The 19,611-nt window shown below is 39.1% G+C and overlaps 1 protein-coding gene across 4 annotated transcripts; it reads left to right on the top strand.

Moving 5' to 3' along the window:
- The first annotated feature begins 219 nt into the window (after positions 1 to 219).
- On the top strand, positions 220 to 17,999 carry ulk3 (unc-51 like kinase 3). 4 transcript variants are annotated; one of them, XM_040011234.1, is made up of 17 exons: positions 233 to 415; positions 983 to 1,125; positions 2,141 to 2,281; positions 3,319 to 3,439; positions 3,666 to 3,761; positions 3,897 to 4,040; positions 7,513 to 7,595; positions 8,899 to 9,054; positions 9,213 to 9,318; positions 9,460 to 9,500; positions 9,697 to 9,799; positions 10,535 to 10,599; positions 10,963 to 11,041; positions 12,494 to 12,534; positions 15,454 to 15,501; positions 15,644 to 15,707; positions 17,844 to 17,999. In XM_040011234.1, the coding sequence occupies exons 2-17, from the start codon at positions 1,021 to 1,023 to the stop codon at positions 17,858 to 17,860; spliced, it is 1,410 nt and encodes a 469-aa protein (XP_039867168.1). In that variant the 5' UTR covers positions 233 to 415; positions 983 to 1,020; the 3' UTR covers positions 17,861 to 17,999. The 4 variants fall into 4 exon arrangements, with proteins under 4 accessions (XP_039867170.1, XP_039867171.1, XP_039867168.1 ...); XM_040011235.1 differs by having other exon boundaries at positions 351 to 415; positions 941 to 1,125; XM_040011236.1 differs by lacking the exons at positions 12,494 to 12,534; positions 15,454 to 15,501; positions 15,644 to 15,707; positions 17,844 to 17,999 and adding an exon at positions 12,123 to 12,487 and having other exon boundaries at positions 220 to 415.
- Positions 18,000 to 19,611: the final 1,612 nt, after the last annotated feature.

Here is a 19,611-nt window from a genome sequence, read left to right as displayed (position 1 = left end):
ATAGAAAATAAAAGCATCGACTCCAAATTGTGGTAAAAGGACAAACCAAAAAAATGATCTATCTCTAACCAAATTAGATTTGATATAGAGTTTTACATGTTTTACATTAATACTAGGTTAAAAAAAAGGATTTATTCAGTTTTAAGCAGATCTTTTAACTGGTGCCCTCGAGAAGTGAGTAATATTTTTGTGGGTGTTACAATCCTAATTTCCTAGTATACTAAACCGCTATCAAAAACGACTTTTTCATAGAAAGCCATCGCTCCCTTGACTTGCAGTAACGGAGTATCAACACTAGGAGGCAGTAACATATTTTTAATACGTGTTGACGTCAGCTGCTGTACAGCATGAGACAGTCTAACAGCAGGGATGTAAACACTACTTTCCTCATTCATATGCTGCGGCTGGCCTACAGGTTCGTGACAGATATTTCCTGGTCCATTTGTTATTTTTGTGTGAACCAGGAAACCTGTATATACTCTGTGTTTAATCCGGGCATTGGTTTACTTCGAGTACATCTAGTGGCTGTGTACATACTAGCATAATGTAAAAGTGCTAAGTTAGCTTGCTAGAACTTCTGAAGCTAACAGGGTAAACAGGAATGTGTGCACTTTTAAAGAAAAAAAACTGTTTACGGTTCTTTTGTGTATTAAGATGATAAATACTTGCTAGACGAGCATTCCTTAGCCTGTCTGAAATTCGGCATGAATTCAGGATACAACAACCGAAAGTAAACTGAAGCTATAGTCTTCACCAAACTATTGATTTGCCTGCCTGGATAGAGAAGAATAAGTGACGCCAACTCAATAAAATGTTTATACTATAAACATGTATTTGATAGAATATTTGAAATACGCTTTATTGCAATAGTTTTGAAGCGATATGGCTGTGGTCAGACTGACGACTTTCCCTTCCTTCTCTTCGTGCTGGTTAAAATTAGGTATTTGGTATTAACAGGCAGCATATCGATCTTAAATTCCAGCTTAGATCTGTGTGGGAGAATCTCATGCTGGTGGCAACATGGCATCAACTTCCAGCTTTGCTCCTCCAAAACTGTCAGACTTTATTCTCACAGAGCGGCTGGGCAGTGGTACATATGCTACAGTCTACAAAGCCTACAGGAAGGTGAGTTAATCTGTGATATGTAAATGTGGGTATTATTAGTCATTTTGATTATATACCACACATTTTACATTCCTAATTCTTTCTGCATTTAAGGCTCACACAGAGTATGTTATGCACTATGCATAATAATGTCAAAAAGAAAGTTTAGACAGGTGTCCATGCAACCCTGTGCATTTGATTAATTGATCATCTGCAAGTGTGACAACTTCTAAAAAAGCTGAGGTTTTTTAGAAGTGGTCACCTCAACTCTAACTGAATTTCCTGAACTCCGAGTCCTAGCCTAACAGAGGCCTAGCCTAACTCCAAAAGCCTCAGCTAGCATGTTAAATGTTCAAGTTCATGATGGTAAAGTTAGAAAAAGGCGGAATAATATGGCTTGCTAAGAGGGGTTATCAGGAGAAAAGTTCTTATCTCTCAAATCAACATGGCACATAACAAATCAAAAGACTTCTGAAACAATGTCCTTTGGACAGACAAAGCCATAGTGGAGATGTTTGGCTATAATGTACAGCCCCTACTTAGCAAAAAACACAGCATATCAACACAAACACCTGCCAACTGTCAACAACATTAGTGGAGTGGTAATTTGGGCTTGTTTTTCAGCCACAGGATCTCGGCACCAAAGTATTCTAGAGTAAAATGCGAGGCTATTTGACTGATAGCTAAAGCATTGCCTTAATTTGGTCACGAATGGTTGAAAAAGAAAGGCAAGATTTTGGAATGGTCCAGTTAATGTCCAGAGCTCAACCCAATTTAAAAGTGTGGCAGGACCTTAAGAGAGCTGAATATAAATTAATTTCTACAAACTTCAGTTAACTAAAACTACACTGTAAAGGAGAGTGGGCCAAAATTCTTCCATAATGTTGTGAGAAACTGTAGTCATGCAGAAAACGGTCACAAGTCATTGCTGCTGAAGTTGGTTCTGTGGACTTTTGAGTCATGGAGCGTACTTGATTTCTCAAATGACTATGCAGTCCTGTTAAAACCTTTTTTTGTTTGTTTGTTTTTTTTGCAGGGGAACAGTCGAGAGGTGGTTGCAGTTAAAGTAGTTGGAAAGAAGACTCTTAACAAGGCTTCCACAGAAAATCTGCTCACAGAGATTGAAATCCTAAAGACTGTGCGCCATCCTCATATAGTGCAGCTGAAAGACTTCCAGGTAAGCTCATACAAATTCAAATTCAAATTTTATTTGTCACGTACACAGTCATACACAGTACGATATGCAGTGAAATGCTTAGACAACTGCTCGTGACCTAAAGAAAAAAAAAAGGAAAAGGCTATGAATAAGATAGGAAATAAATATGAAAAATTAAAAAGGGTAAATTTAACTAGGAAGGAATAAAATATAAATTAAGGTTAAAAATGAAATAACTGTACAACACAAATTAGATTGAAGGGTAAATTTAACTGGGAAAGAATAAGATAAAATATATAAATTAAAGTTGAAAATAAAATAACTGTACAACAAAATACACAATACACAGTATAGAACTATATAAGAATGTATGAAGAAATATAAATAAATAAATATATACACAATAACAGCAGCTGTACAAGTATTAACTGGAAATGAAGAATATAGTGACCAGTGTTGTGCAATCCACATTATGTCTTGTGCAGTGCAAATATGCTTAAAACATGTGTTTTAGTATAGCTGGTACTTATGCAAGGATTTTTTTTGATGAGCAGAGTTTTGTGTCCCATATTATCCATCCAGCTTTTTCAAAACTGTTCATCTAGTTCAGGAATATAAGGGCGGGAGCTTCTCCCAGCTGTCGTAGGGTGAGAAGCAGGATACACCCTGGACCAGTTGCAGCAATCTCCCAAAATAAAAATAAAAAAATACTGTAAATAATATTTATGGTACTTAAAAATATATATTTTTAAGTATAGTATTATATAAACTTTTCCCAGATTGAATAATAGATTGTTTTAAAACATTTTGTTATTTACAATATTGTGTTTACTATATTTGCACCTTTTTCTACATTAATTGTTTGGATATCACTTTCTATATAATTTTTCGATATAATTTCCCTCTTGTTTATATGTTTTCTTCCTGTTTTCTTTTTTAAAGCTGATATTTATGTTTTTAAAACATTAAGAAAGATATTAATGAAATAAATGTGAAATAAAACGAATACTCTTGCTTTGACTCTGTCCCTCGGTGTCTGAACTTTTCTTTTTCATCAGTGGGATGCTGAAAATATTTACTTGATTCTTGAATGGTGTTCTGGTGGCGATCTCTCCCGCTTCATTCGCAGTCGCAGGATTTTACCTGAGAGTGTGACTCGGCGCTTCCTGCAGCAGATTGGTGGGTGATTCCCATTTCAAACAATATTGCTGAAGTTTTATGTGAATGTTTTTGATGAGAGATTTGTTTGAGAGCAATCAGCATGAAGCAGGTTTTTACATACCAGTTTTAGGAAGTCTGGAAATTAAATCCAATTCGAAAACTTTTTCAGCTGTGCATACTTGTTTGTGGAATAAAATTGCATTCATATTCTATCCTGAGCTATTACATCTGTCCACAAAAACAGCTTGTGCCCTCCAGTTTCTTCATGAGCGAAATATCTCACACCTGGATTTGAAACCCCAGAATATTCTGCTCAGCGGCTCTATCCTGAAACTAGCAGGTGATCACATGCACTCACTAAACAACAAGCACGAGAAGCTAAGTAGTAGAAGCTAATGTTTTACTGTAAACATGCCAACTGGTAGAGAATAAACAGATAGTTTCAGATGTAATTTACTTCCTAATTTGCCCCCAGATTTTGGTTTTGCACAATACATGTCCCCATGGGACGAGCAGAGTGTCCTGAGAGGTTCTCCTCTCTACATGGCTCCTGAGATGGTGTGTCGTCGGCAGTATGACTCCAGGGTGGATCTGTGGTCTGTAGGAGTTATTCTCTATGGCAAGTACTGCGTGTTCACATATTTTATCTCTTGTGAATGTGAAATGCCATCAACATGAATAATACTTTGTTTCATTTGTCACTTGTAATGCAAGTTGATGTTAGACATCTTGGCAACTAATGTGGTTCTGGGTACACAGAATCTGGTGTAATCTGTCCTGTGCCATGTTGTGTGTCTCACTTCTAACAGTAATTTATAATACCTTGACACCACTATTTTTCCAGCAATAAAAGGCTAATCAGCTGACTGACCCTGCAGGCTTAAAAGAGCTCACTCAGTAGGCTAAAAGTAGAATTGAACTATTAATCATCAAGTGACAGAGTGGTGAAGAGCCCTTTATGGGTTTTTAGTGCAGTAATTGTGCAATAATATTGTAATAGCACACAGCAGTAACGTGTGCTATGGGTGTGACACTGTACAGTGCAAAATGAAAAGAATATTTTATATTATGTGCTTTTTAGAAAAGCTAAGTAGAATTCATTAAATTTTTCATTTGCACAGAATTTTTCAATAAAATCCAACATTCAAGATGTTGATTGTTTTATTTATTTATATTTATATATATATATATATATATATATATATATGTATATGTATGTGTGTGTGTATATATATATGTGTGTGTGTGTGTGTGTATGTATATATGTATATCGCTCTCTATACACAGTTCGCGCCATTGCAAAGTGAAAGCAAAAAACAAGCGCAAATTCAAACCCCATTTCAATATGTCACATATTGACAGTGGCTCATCGATGCCAATGACATAATTACCCAGCTACATTTCCGAAAGAACGCAAAAGCATTGACATATATTTTCCTTCCTACAATAGCCCGAGATAGATTTTGGTAGCCCGACTGGAAAAATCGCTAGCCCCGGGACGTCGGGCTAGCGATTTTGCAAGCCCTGTATCTGATTGAGGAATCACTCATCTTTGGAAAAGAGAGTTTATTACAGAGAAATGGCTCTTTCCAAAATAAAAGCTATACTATACGCTTCTTCTGGGCTATATTCTCAGCAGCATATTGTAGCGGGTCAGGGCTGTTCGGGGTTCTGTTTGTACAGTTATGTTTTGTTTATGTTGCCATAGTGACGGGTGACGCCCTCTCGCTGCGACGGTTTGTCCTTCCGGGGTCAGAGGGCGCCCTGTGTGTTGTTGTTGTTGTTGCTGTGCCGTTGCCGCGCTCAGCAGTTAGCTAGCGGTAGTGTTCTTCTGCAGATGTCAATAAACGGCTGTGCTCCCTGGCTAGCTCACGGGAAGCAAGACCAAACGACACCTCCGTCTCCTCCTTGTCTGAGCTCGCCACATTGGTGTCAGAAGTGGGATGATGGTGACACCCCATGTTCTGACCCGAGTGACTTTTGTCACTACCCGATCCGTACCGGAAACCCGATCGGTACCCCGCATGCGCAAATCTTACGTCACTTCCTGTCTTTGCCAACATTGCGACATTCAATATATTTGAATGGTACGGTTAGCGCCCAGTTAGCTCCTAGCATTTCTCAACAGCTCTGCCTCCTTTTCGACTGCCCGGGACATTTAACGAATGGATAATCCGTATACAAAGAAATTCATGCTTTTCTCCTCAACAGAGAGCGTCCCCCGATTGAGCAACAGCGCCGTAAAATAAGAAGAATGGCGCCTAATTACAGAGTTAATAATGCAGACTTTGTAATATCTCACGTGTAGATTCATCAGCCAGATTAAGTGTTTACTGACAATTGACAGTGATAGCGCACATCATCATCACTATTCCAACAATCCTCTCCTCACAGACAAGCATAAACACACTCGACTATCGCTAAATCAGATTTAACACACGTTTGTAATGACGATAATTCAGTTTATAATAGGGTTTATTCCCTCGGTCAGCAGGTGGCGGTATCCTCGTACACTGAGGAGTAAACTGCCATTAAACGAACAGAAGAAGAAGAAAACATCTGCACATGCGCGGTACGGATCGGGTAGACCCGATTTGTACGGTCAGACTTTACACATGCGCAGTAAGGATCGGAGAGTCCTGATCCGTAACTTTCTTTTTATTTTTCGTTTTTGTCTACATTGTACTGAAATGCTTCATTATTGCAAACATTTTAAGATATACTTGTTATTCTTAACATTTTAACAGATACTCTGACCCATAACTATCGTAAAACGCTACGACCGGAAGTAGAAACCTTTCGCGCATGCGGGGTACCGATCGGGTTTCCGGTACGGATCGGGTAGTGACAACTTTTCCCCCGGCGGTGTGCAAAAAGAAGGCACCTGGACATTTGCAGGACTTTGTGTGGGGTAATGGGGTCGTCGGGGACGACTGACCCCTTAGGTGGGGGCTATGTAGCGGGTCAGGGCTGTTCGGGATTCTGTTTGTACAGTTATGTTTTGTTTATGTTGCCATAGTGACGGGTGACGCCCTCTCGCTGCGACGGTGTGTCCTTCCGGGGTCAGAGGGCGCCCTGTGTGTTGTTGTTGTTGTTGTTGTGCGGTTGCCGCGCTGTGAGCAGTTAGCTAGCGGCAGTGTTCTTCTGCAGATGCTAGCTCACGGGAAGCAAGACCAAACGATACCTCCGTCTTCACCTTGTCTGAGCTCGCCACAATATTAAACATATCAGGTCCTCATAAGGAGAATCATGTGCTAACGGCTGTCGAAATGACTCGGGCAAAGTTTGTAGCATGCATGCTTGTTGTTTTTGTCTGCTTCCATTTGTCTTTGCACTAGGATGATGTCAGTGTAAATGTGCAGTCATATTCGTTGTGTTCCCACTAGTGCTGTCAGCGTTAATCTCGTTGAAATGACGTTAACGCCACAACACGGCAAATCTCTTGTTAACGAGCTACCCCTGATCGCCTGTGCCTGGGGCTAGACGGCCAACACGTTAACGAGCTAACTGCGCTAACACACTAGTTCCCACCCATGTAATTGAGCATTGAGTGGCACATCCAACATACTGTTTTACTTTAGTCCATGACCCGCTTACCTTCAGGGTCATACCTCACATGAAAACCAAAATAATTCCAAACGCCAGATCTGAATGAGGGTGGGGGAGGTTCAATTTGCCATGTTGCAAGGAGAGCTTAACTTCTGTCTCGCTAGCTTGCCCTGCACTCTTCCTTCTGAGATGCTGTCTGTGTTGAGCGCTCAGTGGATCTGCGCTCGACAGTGCAGCCTAGGCGGAGTAGTCTCTCTCTCTCTCTCTCTCTCTCTCTCTCTCTCTCTCTCTCTCTATATAATATATAGATAATATAGAGATATAGATATATATATATATATATATATGTTTATAGAGGTGTGTGTGTGGTGTGTTGTGTATGTATGTGATTATATTATGTGTATATGTGTGTTTGGTGTCAAGAACTTTAAAGATTGCTCAGTTGAATCACTTTCTTTATTTTTTTATTATGAAGTACTCAGTAATTATTGCATAATTATTCTTTTGTAATAATCTACTGCCCATTGTTTTTGTGCACACAGAGGCATTGTTTGGCAGAGCACCATTTGCATCAAAGTCATATGCTGAATTAGAGGAGAAGATCAGGAGCAACCAACCTATTGAAGTAAGTTATGAGCAATCTGGTGAATGTGTTAGAAAAATTTGAATTGCACTGGTTATGAGCAAATGTACAAATGACAATCATTATTCCAACTATGGATGTAGAAATCCTGTTGAATGCTATAGTTATGTTTCTTATGTTTATAAAAATTGCTCGTCAGTATGCAAAGGCACAAATTTAAGCATTTCATTTTGTTACATTTGTATAGTATCTCCATAGTATATTGGGGTTGATCAGGTTTTCCAGATCAATATGTATCATTACATCTTCTTCAAATTAGATAGCATAGTAATAATTTCCTAACAGTAAATCTGAAATATGCTGTAGGTGGCCTGTGTAGAAAACACAACAGTTGCAAGTATTTTTCTGCCATGTACTGGATTTAACCACTAGATGGCAAACATTCCACTCAAGAGGAACCAGCAATTGAAGCTCTACTGAAACATGACTGGTCCTCTTAAATCACCGCTACAACATTCAAGACAATCTGACATGTCTCTTCTAGGAAGCTGAAGAACATGACCTTTTAAATGATGAGAAATAATAAAAGATACTAGATGAATTTGAGTGAAATAAACATCAAGACAGCAGCATAAGCTGTTTGTTTATTCCCTAAATAAATGTTATCCTCTCTTAGCTTCATTCCATACTTTTACTCTTCTCATTTGTCCTCTCCTGCAGTGGCTCTGTGGTCTAACCCAGAGTTTGACAAATACTGATTTAAGAGGACAGTCTGGGACTGAAAACTGTGTTTACATACAGAAAACAAGGGCTTGTGATCTCTTAAAAAAGAGACAGAGAGAGATAATTAATTAAATGGCTTAGTAACTAATAACTCTATTTGTGTATTTGTCCTATTTATTGCCACATGCGCAAACCACATTAGGCTTAAGATTAGAAGAATTATCAAGAAAACATGTGCTTGTTTTACCCTTTCTTTAATGGAGACAAGAAAAGGGGAAAGAGGGGCAGAATGACGTGCAGCATAGGTCCCATGACAGTAATGAAACCCTCTGTCCAGCCTTTGTACGTGATGGGCTACTGGGGCATCTGCGATCTGTGCACTTTAATGTTGGAGGACTTTCAAAACACTAGGATTCTTGAATCAAACATTAGGCTTAGACTTAATTGATTGCATTAGCACATGGCCCATTATCCAGGGATTCACACAGAGAGTTTAAAGGTCATCTTTTGACAGAAAGTAGCAACGTGAGACCAGAGGGTCTGTGGTAACAATGTGCTGTCCTTTTTCCTTGTATCGCCATGCCGATTGGATGCAATGCAATAAGGTTGTGTTTTGTATCAGCTCCCTCCCGGGGCCAGGGTATCCAAGGACTGCAGAGACCTTCTGTTGCGGCTGCTGGAGAGAAATCCAGATGCCCGGATTACCTTTGCAGAGTTCTTTACCCACCCTTTTGTGGATATGGAGCACATGCCAGCTGCAGAAAGTATAGTGAAAGCGGTAAGAGACTAGGATTATTCCAGATTTTCAAGAAATATTTTGTATGTGACTGACTTTTATACATGTGTTTGTAGGTCTGTAAACATACTTTTGCTTAATGAATAGACGTTTGTATCCGTTTCCAATCAGTAATACCACTTTCTGTTTCTTCTTTCCAGAAAAAGCTGGTCCTACAGGCCATTCAGAAGGACCAGGAGGGGGAGAGGTCTGCAGCACTCTCGCTTTACTGCAGTGCTCTTGAGCACTTTGTCCCTGCTATTTATTGTAAGAGCAACAACCACCTTAATATCCTGTCTATGACTTAAGGCCCACTATGATGCACTGTCTTTGTTCCAGCACAATAAACTGGCAAAGGAAACTCAATAAATGAAAAACCAACACATCTCTTTTCTTTGCCCTCCCTAGATGAAACAAATTGTCAACGTAAAGAGGCCCTCAGGCAAAAGGTAGGCCTGAAAACAGTCCTCACATTCACATGTGGATTGCCCTCTATTTTCAGTTGCTTTTTTCCCTATAATCCAGTGGCTCTCACTTGTAATGAATTCTTCTTTATGAAAACCATATGTGTGTATAGAGAGCATGAGAACCATATGTTGTGGTTGATGTAATTAAGTTAAGTCAATGTAAGCGGCCTTTCCACAGGTCAGGCAGTATGTGTCCAGAGCTGAGGAGCTGAAAGCCCTGGTAGCTTCGGACAACAGACTGAGCTTCGAGCAGGCGCGGACTTCCAGGGACATCCTCCGAGGTAAAGAAACGAAAAACAAAAACAAAAAACGTACATCTCCGGGCAGAGGCTAAGGCACCACATGGCTCCCAAACTGGATGTAGCCTGCTGTATTTTGTTTTATATTAGCACTGTGCTTGTTAATCAATATCCTATGTTTACACCGCACATTATTACCAAGGCCACACACCAGTCTTTGCAGCCTTCATTCAAGCAACATGTCTGTGAAGTCCAGGTTCACTTAGTGCTGCACTATGAATCAAACTTGAGCCTTGTTTAGCCACACACTGTGTATCATTTTTCTTTTAACTTAGATCAAATAATTAGATGTTTACTTCAAAATGGGTTTTTGTAGAATAGCAAACATGCAAAGATGAAACATGTAAAACTTTAATCAGTATTAGAAGGAAAAAAATGTTCATTTCTCTTTGTCCTGGAGGTGAAACGTCTGTGAAGGTTTTCAGTCATCCAGGTCATCGTAGTCTAAAGAGCTTGGAAAGAAAAGTGTCTGGACTTATTTAGGTTTCTTGAAGACGTTTTACCTCTCATCGAGAAGCTTCTTCAGTCTGAAGCTCAAAAAATTACTCAAATATATAACTAAACCACTGTGTCCACAATACGGTTTGTCATAAGATACATCAATATTTCATGCTAATTTCAAAGTTCTGCATATGTTTCAGTAGAATGAGTTCCGCTGTGTGTCCATCTAAATTCAACAGCAATGCAAAGTAGTTTTCTGTTTTTCTTCATTTGCAGAAATGTCTAAAGATCAGCCACGTCTGCTAGCTGCTTTGGAGATGGCCTCTACTGCCATTGCTAAGGTTAGATGGGTTTATTGCGGGATGATGACATCACTGTAGTTACACATAAAGGCAAAGTGAAGTAAAGGCAATATAATGGAGAATAAGACCTAAGTGGAAGAGTAAAAAACCAAACCCTTCTCTTAGATTGATATCCAAACCACATCTTTTAAACTCATTTGTGAACCAAACAAATGTTTGTTTGTTTTTTCAGTTTTGTGTCTGTTGTTTCAGCAGCCAACAAGAAGGGAATAAATTGTGTAGTAGTAGTAGTAGTAGTAGTAGTAGTAGTAGTAGTAGTAGTAGTAGTAGTAGTGGTGCTAGTTAGTTTTTAGTTACTTGATATACTGGCTTAAATAATTTCTGCCTAACTTTCCTGTATAGGAGGAGAGTGGATCAGATGACCTTGAGGCACTGGATATGTACCAGCAGTGTTTAGGAGAACTACTGTTGGGACTAGCAGGTAGACAAATACATTTCTTTCGTTATAACATCAGTTATTCAGATTTTTATAGATGTTGGTTGCTGAGCCACTTCACCGGTTCTTAAGGTAAGCTAAAGTGCTAAAGCATAGGGAATGCTGAAGTGTCACCAAAGACAATGAAACCATCTTGTAGTCCTCTATCTGGTACTTTCTCTGCACACTGAGACTGTAGCAGCTTTGTTCGTGTGTTTGCAAATATTTGGTACTAGAGAGAGAAAAATAAGAAAGATTTTGAAGAAAAATAATTTTAAAAGGCAGCTTGGCACTTAGAGTTATGTAAAGTGGGGTAATAATGAGTAGGCTAGGACTCAGAGTTCAGGAAATTCAGTTAGAGTTGAGGCTATAGCTAGGTCAAGAAATAGCTAAGGAAAAATGATCCTCAAGGGAAAGAGAGAATAAAGAGTAATTTAACTAGAATAAGAAAAGATACTAAGCATGACAAAGGGTCTTTTAGAGCGGTGGATGCAAAGAAAGGGTGACCGGGGGAGAGTGAAAGGTAATCTGAAAGGGTGAAAGACAAGAGACTGTGAAACCACAGACTTGGAGAGAGATGGGGACACTTAGTATGACAGACAAACAGAGTAACAGAAGAGACTCCAGTGACTCTGTCTGTGGCCTGGCGTCCATTAGGCTGGGTTCATGAGCTCATCTGGAAGATCAGCCCAATGGAAGAGGTGGAATAGAGTGATCCAGATGTGGCTTTGAGCTGGGATGAGACCCGTGCCAGCACCCTGTGTGTGGTATGAAAGCCTTGCCATCTGCTTCCCATTCAGACAGAACACTTCACTTATTTGTGTTTACACACTGGAAACAAACAAAAACTATTATCTCTCTAATAGACAAGAGCTCTAAGCATTCAGACACTGCTTTTGAAACAAATCTGGTCAATTAAAAAATACTGTTACTTTTTCACTTGAAATGGATATTAGTTTCTAAAGCTGTCTGAAGAAAATTTTTACACGTGTAGAATAACGCTGATAGCTTTTTTTTTTTTAGATTTGTTATGCTATACTGGTTTAGTTGGTTGGTGAATGCAGTCTCAACCACCTTCTCTCTCCAGTGTCAGGGAGCCTTGTTGTGGCAGAGGATACCATGAGGAGTATAGTCGGGGGAAAAGATTGGTTCTTTGACTGTCTAGGAGCTCTTTGCCACACAGCTTTCCATCATGCCTAACTACCACAGACTCCTCTTTTTACTCCTCATCTCTCTCCATTTTCTGTGAGTCTTCTCTTTTGGATGGTAGTTGGTGAAAACACTGGCCTACATTAGAAACAATCCCATCTTGAACCTCACTAGTGAAATCCAGTCTTGTAGTTGACCTCTCCCAGAACAAACTAAGTAATTAGGTATTGGACTTCTCTCCTCCTTTCCTCTCCTCATTATTTTCCTCATTATTCTTTTGTCTTTTTTTTTCTCCTCTTGGTGAGCCAGCCGAACCCCAGGGCCGCAGGAGGGAGCTGCTCCACAGCGAGGTGAGTGTGTGAGGAAGGGATTCTGGTTCAGTGCTCACAGTAGGAACGACAATCTCCTACCTCCACTGGGCCCTCAGCTGATCACCTTCCACAATACACACTCCATCACATGACCTGCAAGCATTTTTTCCACTCATCAAATACGATTTTGTTTTTGTTTTGTTTTTTGGTAAGGAACAAATAATATAATTCATCATCTATAGTTCCTGTAACATACCCATAGATCACTGTCCACGTACAGTAGATAATTGGATATCTTGTATTACCAGTGTGTCACATGACCACTCTTGCAGAGGTACACATACTGACAAATTATCAGTTACATAAAGCTTTATGGTGCTTTTTTTTGGTTTTACAATTTAAAAACTTTGCTAAAATTTAGCTAGATGTCTCATTCATAGACTATTGTTTTTTTTATAATCCACTTCAGTTACTGTAGAGGCTGGAAAGCCTCTGTTGCAAATGAGTAATGTCAACTTTAAAGTCAGTCAGCTAAAAATGAAATGTTTTTAAAAATGTGGGGATGTGATGAATCTAAAATGTCAAGAAGGTCAGCATCCATATATTTATTTCTAAACTTTTTGCACTTGCGAGAACCTGGGGGAATAATAGCCATGTTTTTCCAACATCCTCAACGAAGCTGAATAAAACCCTAAATTCTGCAATCCTGTAAGATTGCTTACTGTAACTTTGAGGAATTAGGATCTGTCACGGTTCGAATTTTGAGGAAGAGACATACGACTGAAAGTCCATAGTGGGTCAACACAAATTATTTTATTAAAAACACATATATGTGGTGAAGATAGACTCTGCAAAACATCAGACTCCATCCCCCCTTACAATAGGTGGGTGTAATATTTATACTTATGATGACCAGTACCTCGCGTCACTAAAACAGAACAGTTCCTCTTTCAGTTCCTCCAGATGCATCCTGTTATTCTACTTATCCAGACTTAAACAACACTTGCAATCAGTTTACCCAGACAGGCTATGTGTCTGTGTCGTTAATCTAAGTGCACGACCCCCCTCTACGTCATCTGTTACCAGGCAAACTCCAGTGCAGCCTGCTGAATGCACACAGGCAATATGTAGTAAATTATACTGTAAACATGTAGGCAACCTTTCAATAGCTGAACTTTGCTCCATTGATTGGCCAGACATCGCGCTGCCCGTAGCTTCAAACCATTAATTATGCAATATGTGTATAACATGATTACAGTTGCACCTGCAATGAAAGATTATTATGTGCTTATGCTAACACCTGAAATACAGACTTTAATATAACCTCACCAGTTTCAATAAATGTGTCAATGAAATGATAACAATGATAAATCATAAATGATGCAACAATAATAATAAGGATTATGAATAGTGACAGTAAAATAATATTTCATCTCGATAGATCCTGGATTCTTGCATTGATGAGGTGTTGTGTATGTCTGTTGGTAAAGCTCCGGAGTCTTTTGTTTTTGTGAAGATTGTTAATCCAGAAACTGATCCAACAACAGACAGCCATATTTCAACAACAAAGCCAAAAAAAGGGGGGGATTGAATGGGCCGTGTAGACCTCCCTATTTGAAGTTTTATGGGTGCTTGTCTTAAGTAAATTCAGCTGCGGCTGTAATAATCTAATGCAGCATTAGGGAGGCGAGTTTGGGGTATTAGATTGAAAGCATGTGTGTATGTGAGAACCTAAAAAAGCCAACACATGCTGCCATGGCTGGCCTCCATGTGCGTTCATATCTACTGTTGAGCACACTTTGGTCTCTCAAAGCTGTAATTCAATATTCTGGCTTCTCAGTAGTGAGTCATAGCTTGGATCTAGCTAGTGTATGTTGACATAGTGTCATTATGGCTGAGCATACATGGGATCTCTTTGTCTTGTAGCCTTTGTTGGTAATAAAATTTCTGCAAGTTATCAGCATGCCCCATATACTTTGCTTACCCGTGTAGATTTGTTCCACATTTATTGTAGTTGGTGATTAAAGGGATTGTGATTAAAGTTTTGTGGCTACATAAGGTTGGGGTCAGAGCCGGATACTAAAAACCTGTGGTCAGAATGATTATTTGGCTCCAAAGATTGGTGTTTTAAAGGGACATTATGGACGTCATCAATTTAGGTCTCCCATCATTACGATCCTCAGATGTTACTCCAGTAAGACCTGAGAGAGCTGGCTTTAAATTGTGACAAAGTGGGGGTACAACTAGGTATTAGGTGCAGCCAAGAACCTTCATGATCACCAAAGGACTGATTACCACAGTAAAGAGCACCCTCGAGCCTTGTGATGACAGCAGTTACCGCTTGCACGTGTGTGCCATATGAAATCTTTTCAAAAAATAGAAATACTAAGTTGCAGAGATGATTGGTTTGATCTGATTTAATTCAGGTTTTGCCAACATGCATCCAGAATTTATTGTTTGTTTGTTTGTTTTATGCACAAAAACAGCACAGTGTAGAGTAAATAATAAATAAAATACATAATACACAACAAAAAACAATTAACCATCTGTATACTTCACTTAAAGGCAATTAAGTCACAATAAAATGTAAAAAATTAGACTATATGGTCATACTGGAAGCTGTCTGAGAATTACTAGTGTTATGTAACCACAAACTACAGCTGAGGGTTGTACTAATGTGTTTTATTTTACAGCCTTTTGATAACAAAGAAGACTTTTTATTAAAAACCAGAGAAAAGGGGGATCACTGAAGTCTAGGAACTATGAATATCTGTACAATCTGTTATCTCATCTACTATGGGATGGATTATATTTTAACTAGTCAGCCTTGCTTCTGGATTCATGCTGCAGGCACAGTTAAAATCCTGAGTAGAAAACATGTTTAAAATGAAAGCCACTGTGCCTGTGTTGTAACTGTGTATCTGTTACCAAATTTATTGGAATTTTGTATCTCATCAGATTAAAAGCCTCATGAGCAGAGCTGAATACCTCAAAAAGCATATTAAGGTAAGCATGCACTCCTTCAGCGTACATTCAAGTGAAGGAGAAGAAAAACCCCAGACTGTATGAGAAAACATTTGATTTACAAAAAAACAAAAAAAAAAACAGAGGCAAGGATCTTAAGATACATGTTTTGTTAATTTTTCAGATGCAGGAGACTCAAAGGGACGTTTCTCTGGATCGAGAATCTCTCGCAGAATCCGTCAGAAGTTGTGAGTCTCCCTGTTGTGTTGTGTAATCATTACTTTGCCCGTAAATGTGTTTTTACTTTTTTGATTTTACCTTGCAGCCATTCTGATAAGTAGCTACAGTATATGTAGTGTTAGTGAGGGGATGTGGTGGAAGTTGCTGTAGGTGAGGAACACACATCTCAAGTTGCAATGAAATGTCCTTTCACTGAAGTTTTTTCCACTAGTAAAATATGAGCCATTCTGTTGCTGCTCTGGCCACCCTGCTGGGCTCCCTGACTCTTTCATTTTATTTCCATGCAGCCCTGTCCTCCCGTATAGCCTATATTGTGAAAGTGAGACATATTCAAAGAAAAAAATAATAACTTTAAAAAATCTAAACTCGAAACTTCTATTTAAAGGTTGCTTTTTGTTCCTTTTGTGTCGCTACATGTCAAACATCTCCACAAAGTTAAGTTTTAATATCTGCAAATTTCTGTGGTGGTAACCTTTGAAGACAAAACCTAATTCCTCATATTTTCTAAGCTCTGCTCCTAGATGGATAGTAAATACTTAAAGTCGGGACAATATCCTGTTCTCCGCTAGGAATTCCTGGGGAGTTATGAATTTAAAAAAGAAAAAAAGACAGGAACGGGGGAAGGCAACTGATGACTGTAGAGGCCGTTTAAGTTTCATGAAGAATGTGGCTTCTTATTCTGCTGGTGTTATTTTAATAAAACCACACCACAGTCAGCCTGGCTGGCACTAATCCAACAGCAGCTGTAGCAGAGAGGGTCGCAGCTACGCCCAAGTCTGTCTGGTGACCTTAGACTACACCAACATAAGCATAACCAACTTTTGCTGAGAACTGAGATCTCTAAAATCCTCTAAAAATTCACATGTCAGACTGTCTTGGTAGTCCATGTACAGCACCTTTCCCTTACAAGCCTGGAGCCCTGAATATTTAAACTGGCATCATATGCATGATCAGTGTAGCCCAGCAGGGGATAGAAATGAAGGTCTTGGCAGATGAATATCTGATAACTCCATTTACATAAAGGTTTATTTATGGAAAAGGACTGGACATGTTCTGTTTAGCTCATGCAGCAACAAACAGTAAAAGAGGACTCGCATCTCCTCCAAGGTCACAATTTAGTGTGTTTACAAAAATAATTATATTTTATCAGTGTCAGTGGCTGTTTGTACTGGCTTTGTTCAAAGATGAGTTGGCTTAGAGCTGTAACACCTCAGAAGAAGATTGAATTATTTTCTATAACAAAGCTTCTTTTGTTACCCTGATGCAGAAAATGTCAGCAAGAAAAAAAAAAATACACAAACAAGTATAAGCAATTGGATTTTCATGGAAAAATCTGAAACATGGGGATCATGCCAGAATTCTGATGCAGGCCTAATAAGCGTTGAGTACATTTTATTCTAAATGCAGATGATTATTAGTTTCTGTCACTGCTATAACATCAGTATTAAAAACACAAGAAGAGTATACATATACTGCAAACTACATATACGATTTAGTGGGATGCCAGTCTGTCTATGCTGGAGAGTGGACAGGAGACAACACGCTAAAGCACTTTTCACACATGCACTGCAGCCCTGGACTCTCCTAAGTATTACCTAACAGAGACGCATGTGAGGACTTGAATATCTGATGCAGTCAATTCGGACATTAGCTGGTCTTTAATCTGCCTGTACTTTCATTAAAGTTTCACAATTGAATTTAGATTCAGAAAACTGATTGATGAAGTGATATCTACGTAGTGTAACGGTGATTGCTAATTATGCAGTGGCACAGACAGAACACCTGGGCTGCTGATGTGCACTTCTGTACACAGCAGGAGAAGGAGAAAGACATCACATTTAAGCTCATAGGTAGTAACACAAACGCACATTAAGTTAGATAATTAATTTATAAATAAACTTTAAATGTTTATAAAGAGTTGTTTTTATAAAAATGTTGAAGATGTTTAGTCTAACACACTGTTTTCCTTTAATCAGTCGAAATGAATAACATAAAAGTTTCCTAAGCAACTCTGGAAAATATTCTTCATCTTTTTGGATGCCAGATGTGTTTACCGAACCCTTAGAGAATAATTATTTCAAATGTTGTAGGAAATGTGTTGTAATCTTGAAAAAGTGGAGCTTGACACATTTCTGTCTTCTCAGCCTGCTGTTTGCAGTAAACAGGACAGCCACCGTGGGAAGACTGGAACTCCTCGGCTGTCTGTCAGTGTACAGGTTGGACACAGAGCCTTCACCTGACCAGCTTGCTGCTGTAGCCAAATCACACCACATCCTAACCAACTGAGTACACTATCTGGGTGGGATATTGCACTTGCCAGCCAAATGTGGTCAATGTTTTGGCTGATGCTGTAAAGTTTTTACATGAAATGATTGGACAGGTAGTGAACTTCTGTTTATTATTTTTCAGGAAAAAAAAAGTTGGCTGGTAAGAAACTCTTGAATTTTGGATTTGCACACTGCTGAATGTGAAAGTTCCCTGTTCTTTACACTGTTGTTGCCCTGCTTAGCCCGAATCCCCTCCTACTGACACACCATTGATATGTAAATGGTGGACAGCTTGTATGACAATACAACACTGTCACGGCAACACGCAACTGGCACTGTTGCATTTTGGTTTGGTGCAGAACATTCAAATGTATTTGAAGTTTAACTAAACCTGCGAAAAACTGAAAATACAAATAAGCCAGAGCTGTGACATTAAGATGTTTCAAAAGCATTTTCAGCAAATAGTATAGATGATATGTACGATATATGATATAGAGGCCTGTACAAACAGCTACATACTACTCCGCACCCCCCTTTTCCCCCCACTGCCTTTACTGTGGGTGAACCACAGGCTCACCATGCTCTCTCCACTGATGGAGTTCTCTCCACCGCTATGAGGGGAAAACTGGAGAGGTGCGGCCTCTGCCTTATTTACACTAGACATGCATTTTCTTAGGTTTGGCACTGGCTTTATATTTGAGGGATACACTGAGTTGTGGAGTTCAAGTAAAGCCTTCATAACTGGGCCTCTGTGAAATGGTAAAAAACTTAATAGATGGTGGCAAGCCAATGATCCTCGCTGTTGTAGGTCTTCACGGACCGTTTAGATTTCATTTATTTGAATATTCCAAAAGGGAGCTTTAATACAATTATCAAAAATATTATACTGTATGTTTGTTTGCAAGATTTTCATTCTGCTGTACTGTTTCATTATTTAATTTCTTTATACAGTGTGAATTTTAATATGTATTTATTAAATGACAAATCACAAATGACAGTTCTGTCTCAAAATAAAATCACAATCTTTAAAAATTGTGCAGTCTGAAGTTTCGTCAGCAGCACGTCGCAAACGCTCATTTTTCAGAATCTTTGCAAAGATTTATTTGTCTTCGTGTGAACAGCGCTCCTGGTTCCTCGCCACCGTCATCATCTGGAAGTGCGCTCTGTAGAAACAGCTGGCTCGTGTCCACGAGGGGTGGAGACAGGGAGGCAGGGAAGGGAAAAGTAAGAATACTTGTTAATAATATGATTCATGAGATGAGATAACAGATTCAATAAAATGTCACAAAAACTGGAGAATGGTGAGGAATTTATTTCATCTGCATAATCTCTTGCCAAGAATGCTACGTCCAGGTTTTTTCACAAAATTATGTCAGTTGAAGACCTAACATGATAGATCCACATTTTTATTCTGTGAAGCTTTGGCTTACTGTTATCTTTTTTGGAAAAGTAAAATGATTGTCCCACTCACCCCCAAAATAAGATTTTTGCCTCTTTGGGGGGAAAACAAGGCCTGTCTTACAAAGTGAAAGTTCGGAGTTTGAAAGATGTGTTTACCATGCAGTTTCCAGTGAAACACAGTACTGCTCCATTAATGGAAATGCATGATTCTGTGTGTGTGTGTTTTTAATTTATGCTAAACTCT

This window comes from Simochromis diagramma, unplaced genomic scaffold (genome assembly GCF_900408965.1).
Source record: "Simochromis diagramma unplaced genomic scaffold, fSimDia1.1 OVJJ01000603.1, whole genome shotgun sequence".
Classification (NCBI taxonomy): Eukaryota; Metazoa; Chordata; class Actinopteri; order Cichliformes; family Cichlidae; genus Simochromis; species Simochromis diagramma.
This window is presented reverse-complemented; position numbering and strand designations above follow the sequence as displayed.

What these genes read in the sequence shown, in the direction of transcription:
- ulk3 (XM_040011234.1), top strand. Translation starts at nt 1,021, where the DNA reads ATGGCATCAACTTCCAGCTTTGCTCCTCCAAAACTGTCAGACTTTATT. An exon ending in CAGAAAGTATAGTGAAAGCG is followed by an intron (nt 9,055 to 9,212) that starts GTAAGAGACTAG and finishes TCTTCTTTCCAG; the next exon opens with AAAAAGCTGGTCCTACAGGC. An exon ending in AAGAGGCCCTCAGGCAAAAG is followed by an intron (nt 9,501 to 9,696) that starts GTAGGCCTGAAA and finishes GCCTTTCCACAG; the next exon opens with GTCAGGCAGTATGTGTCCAG.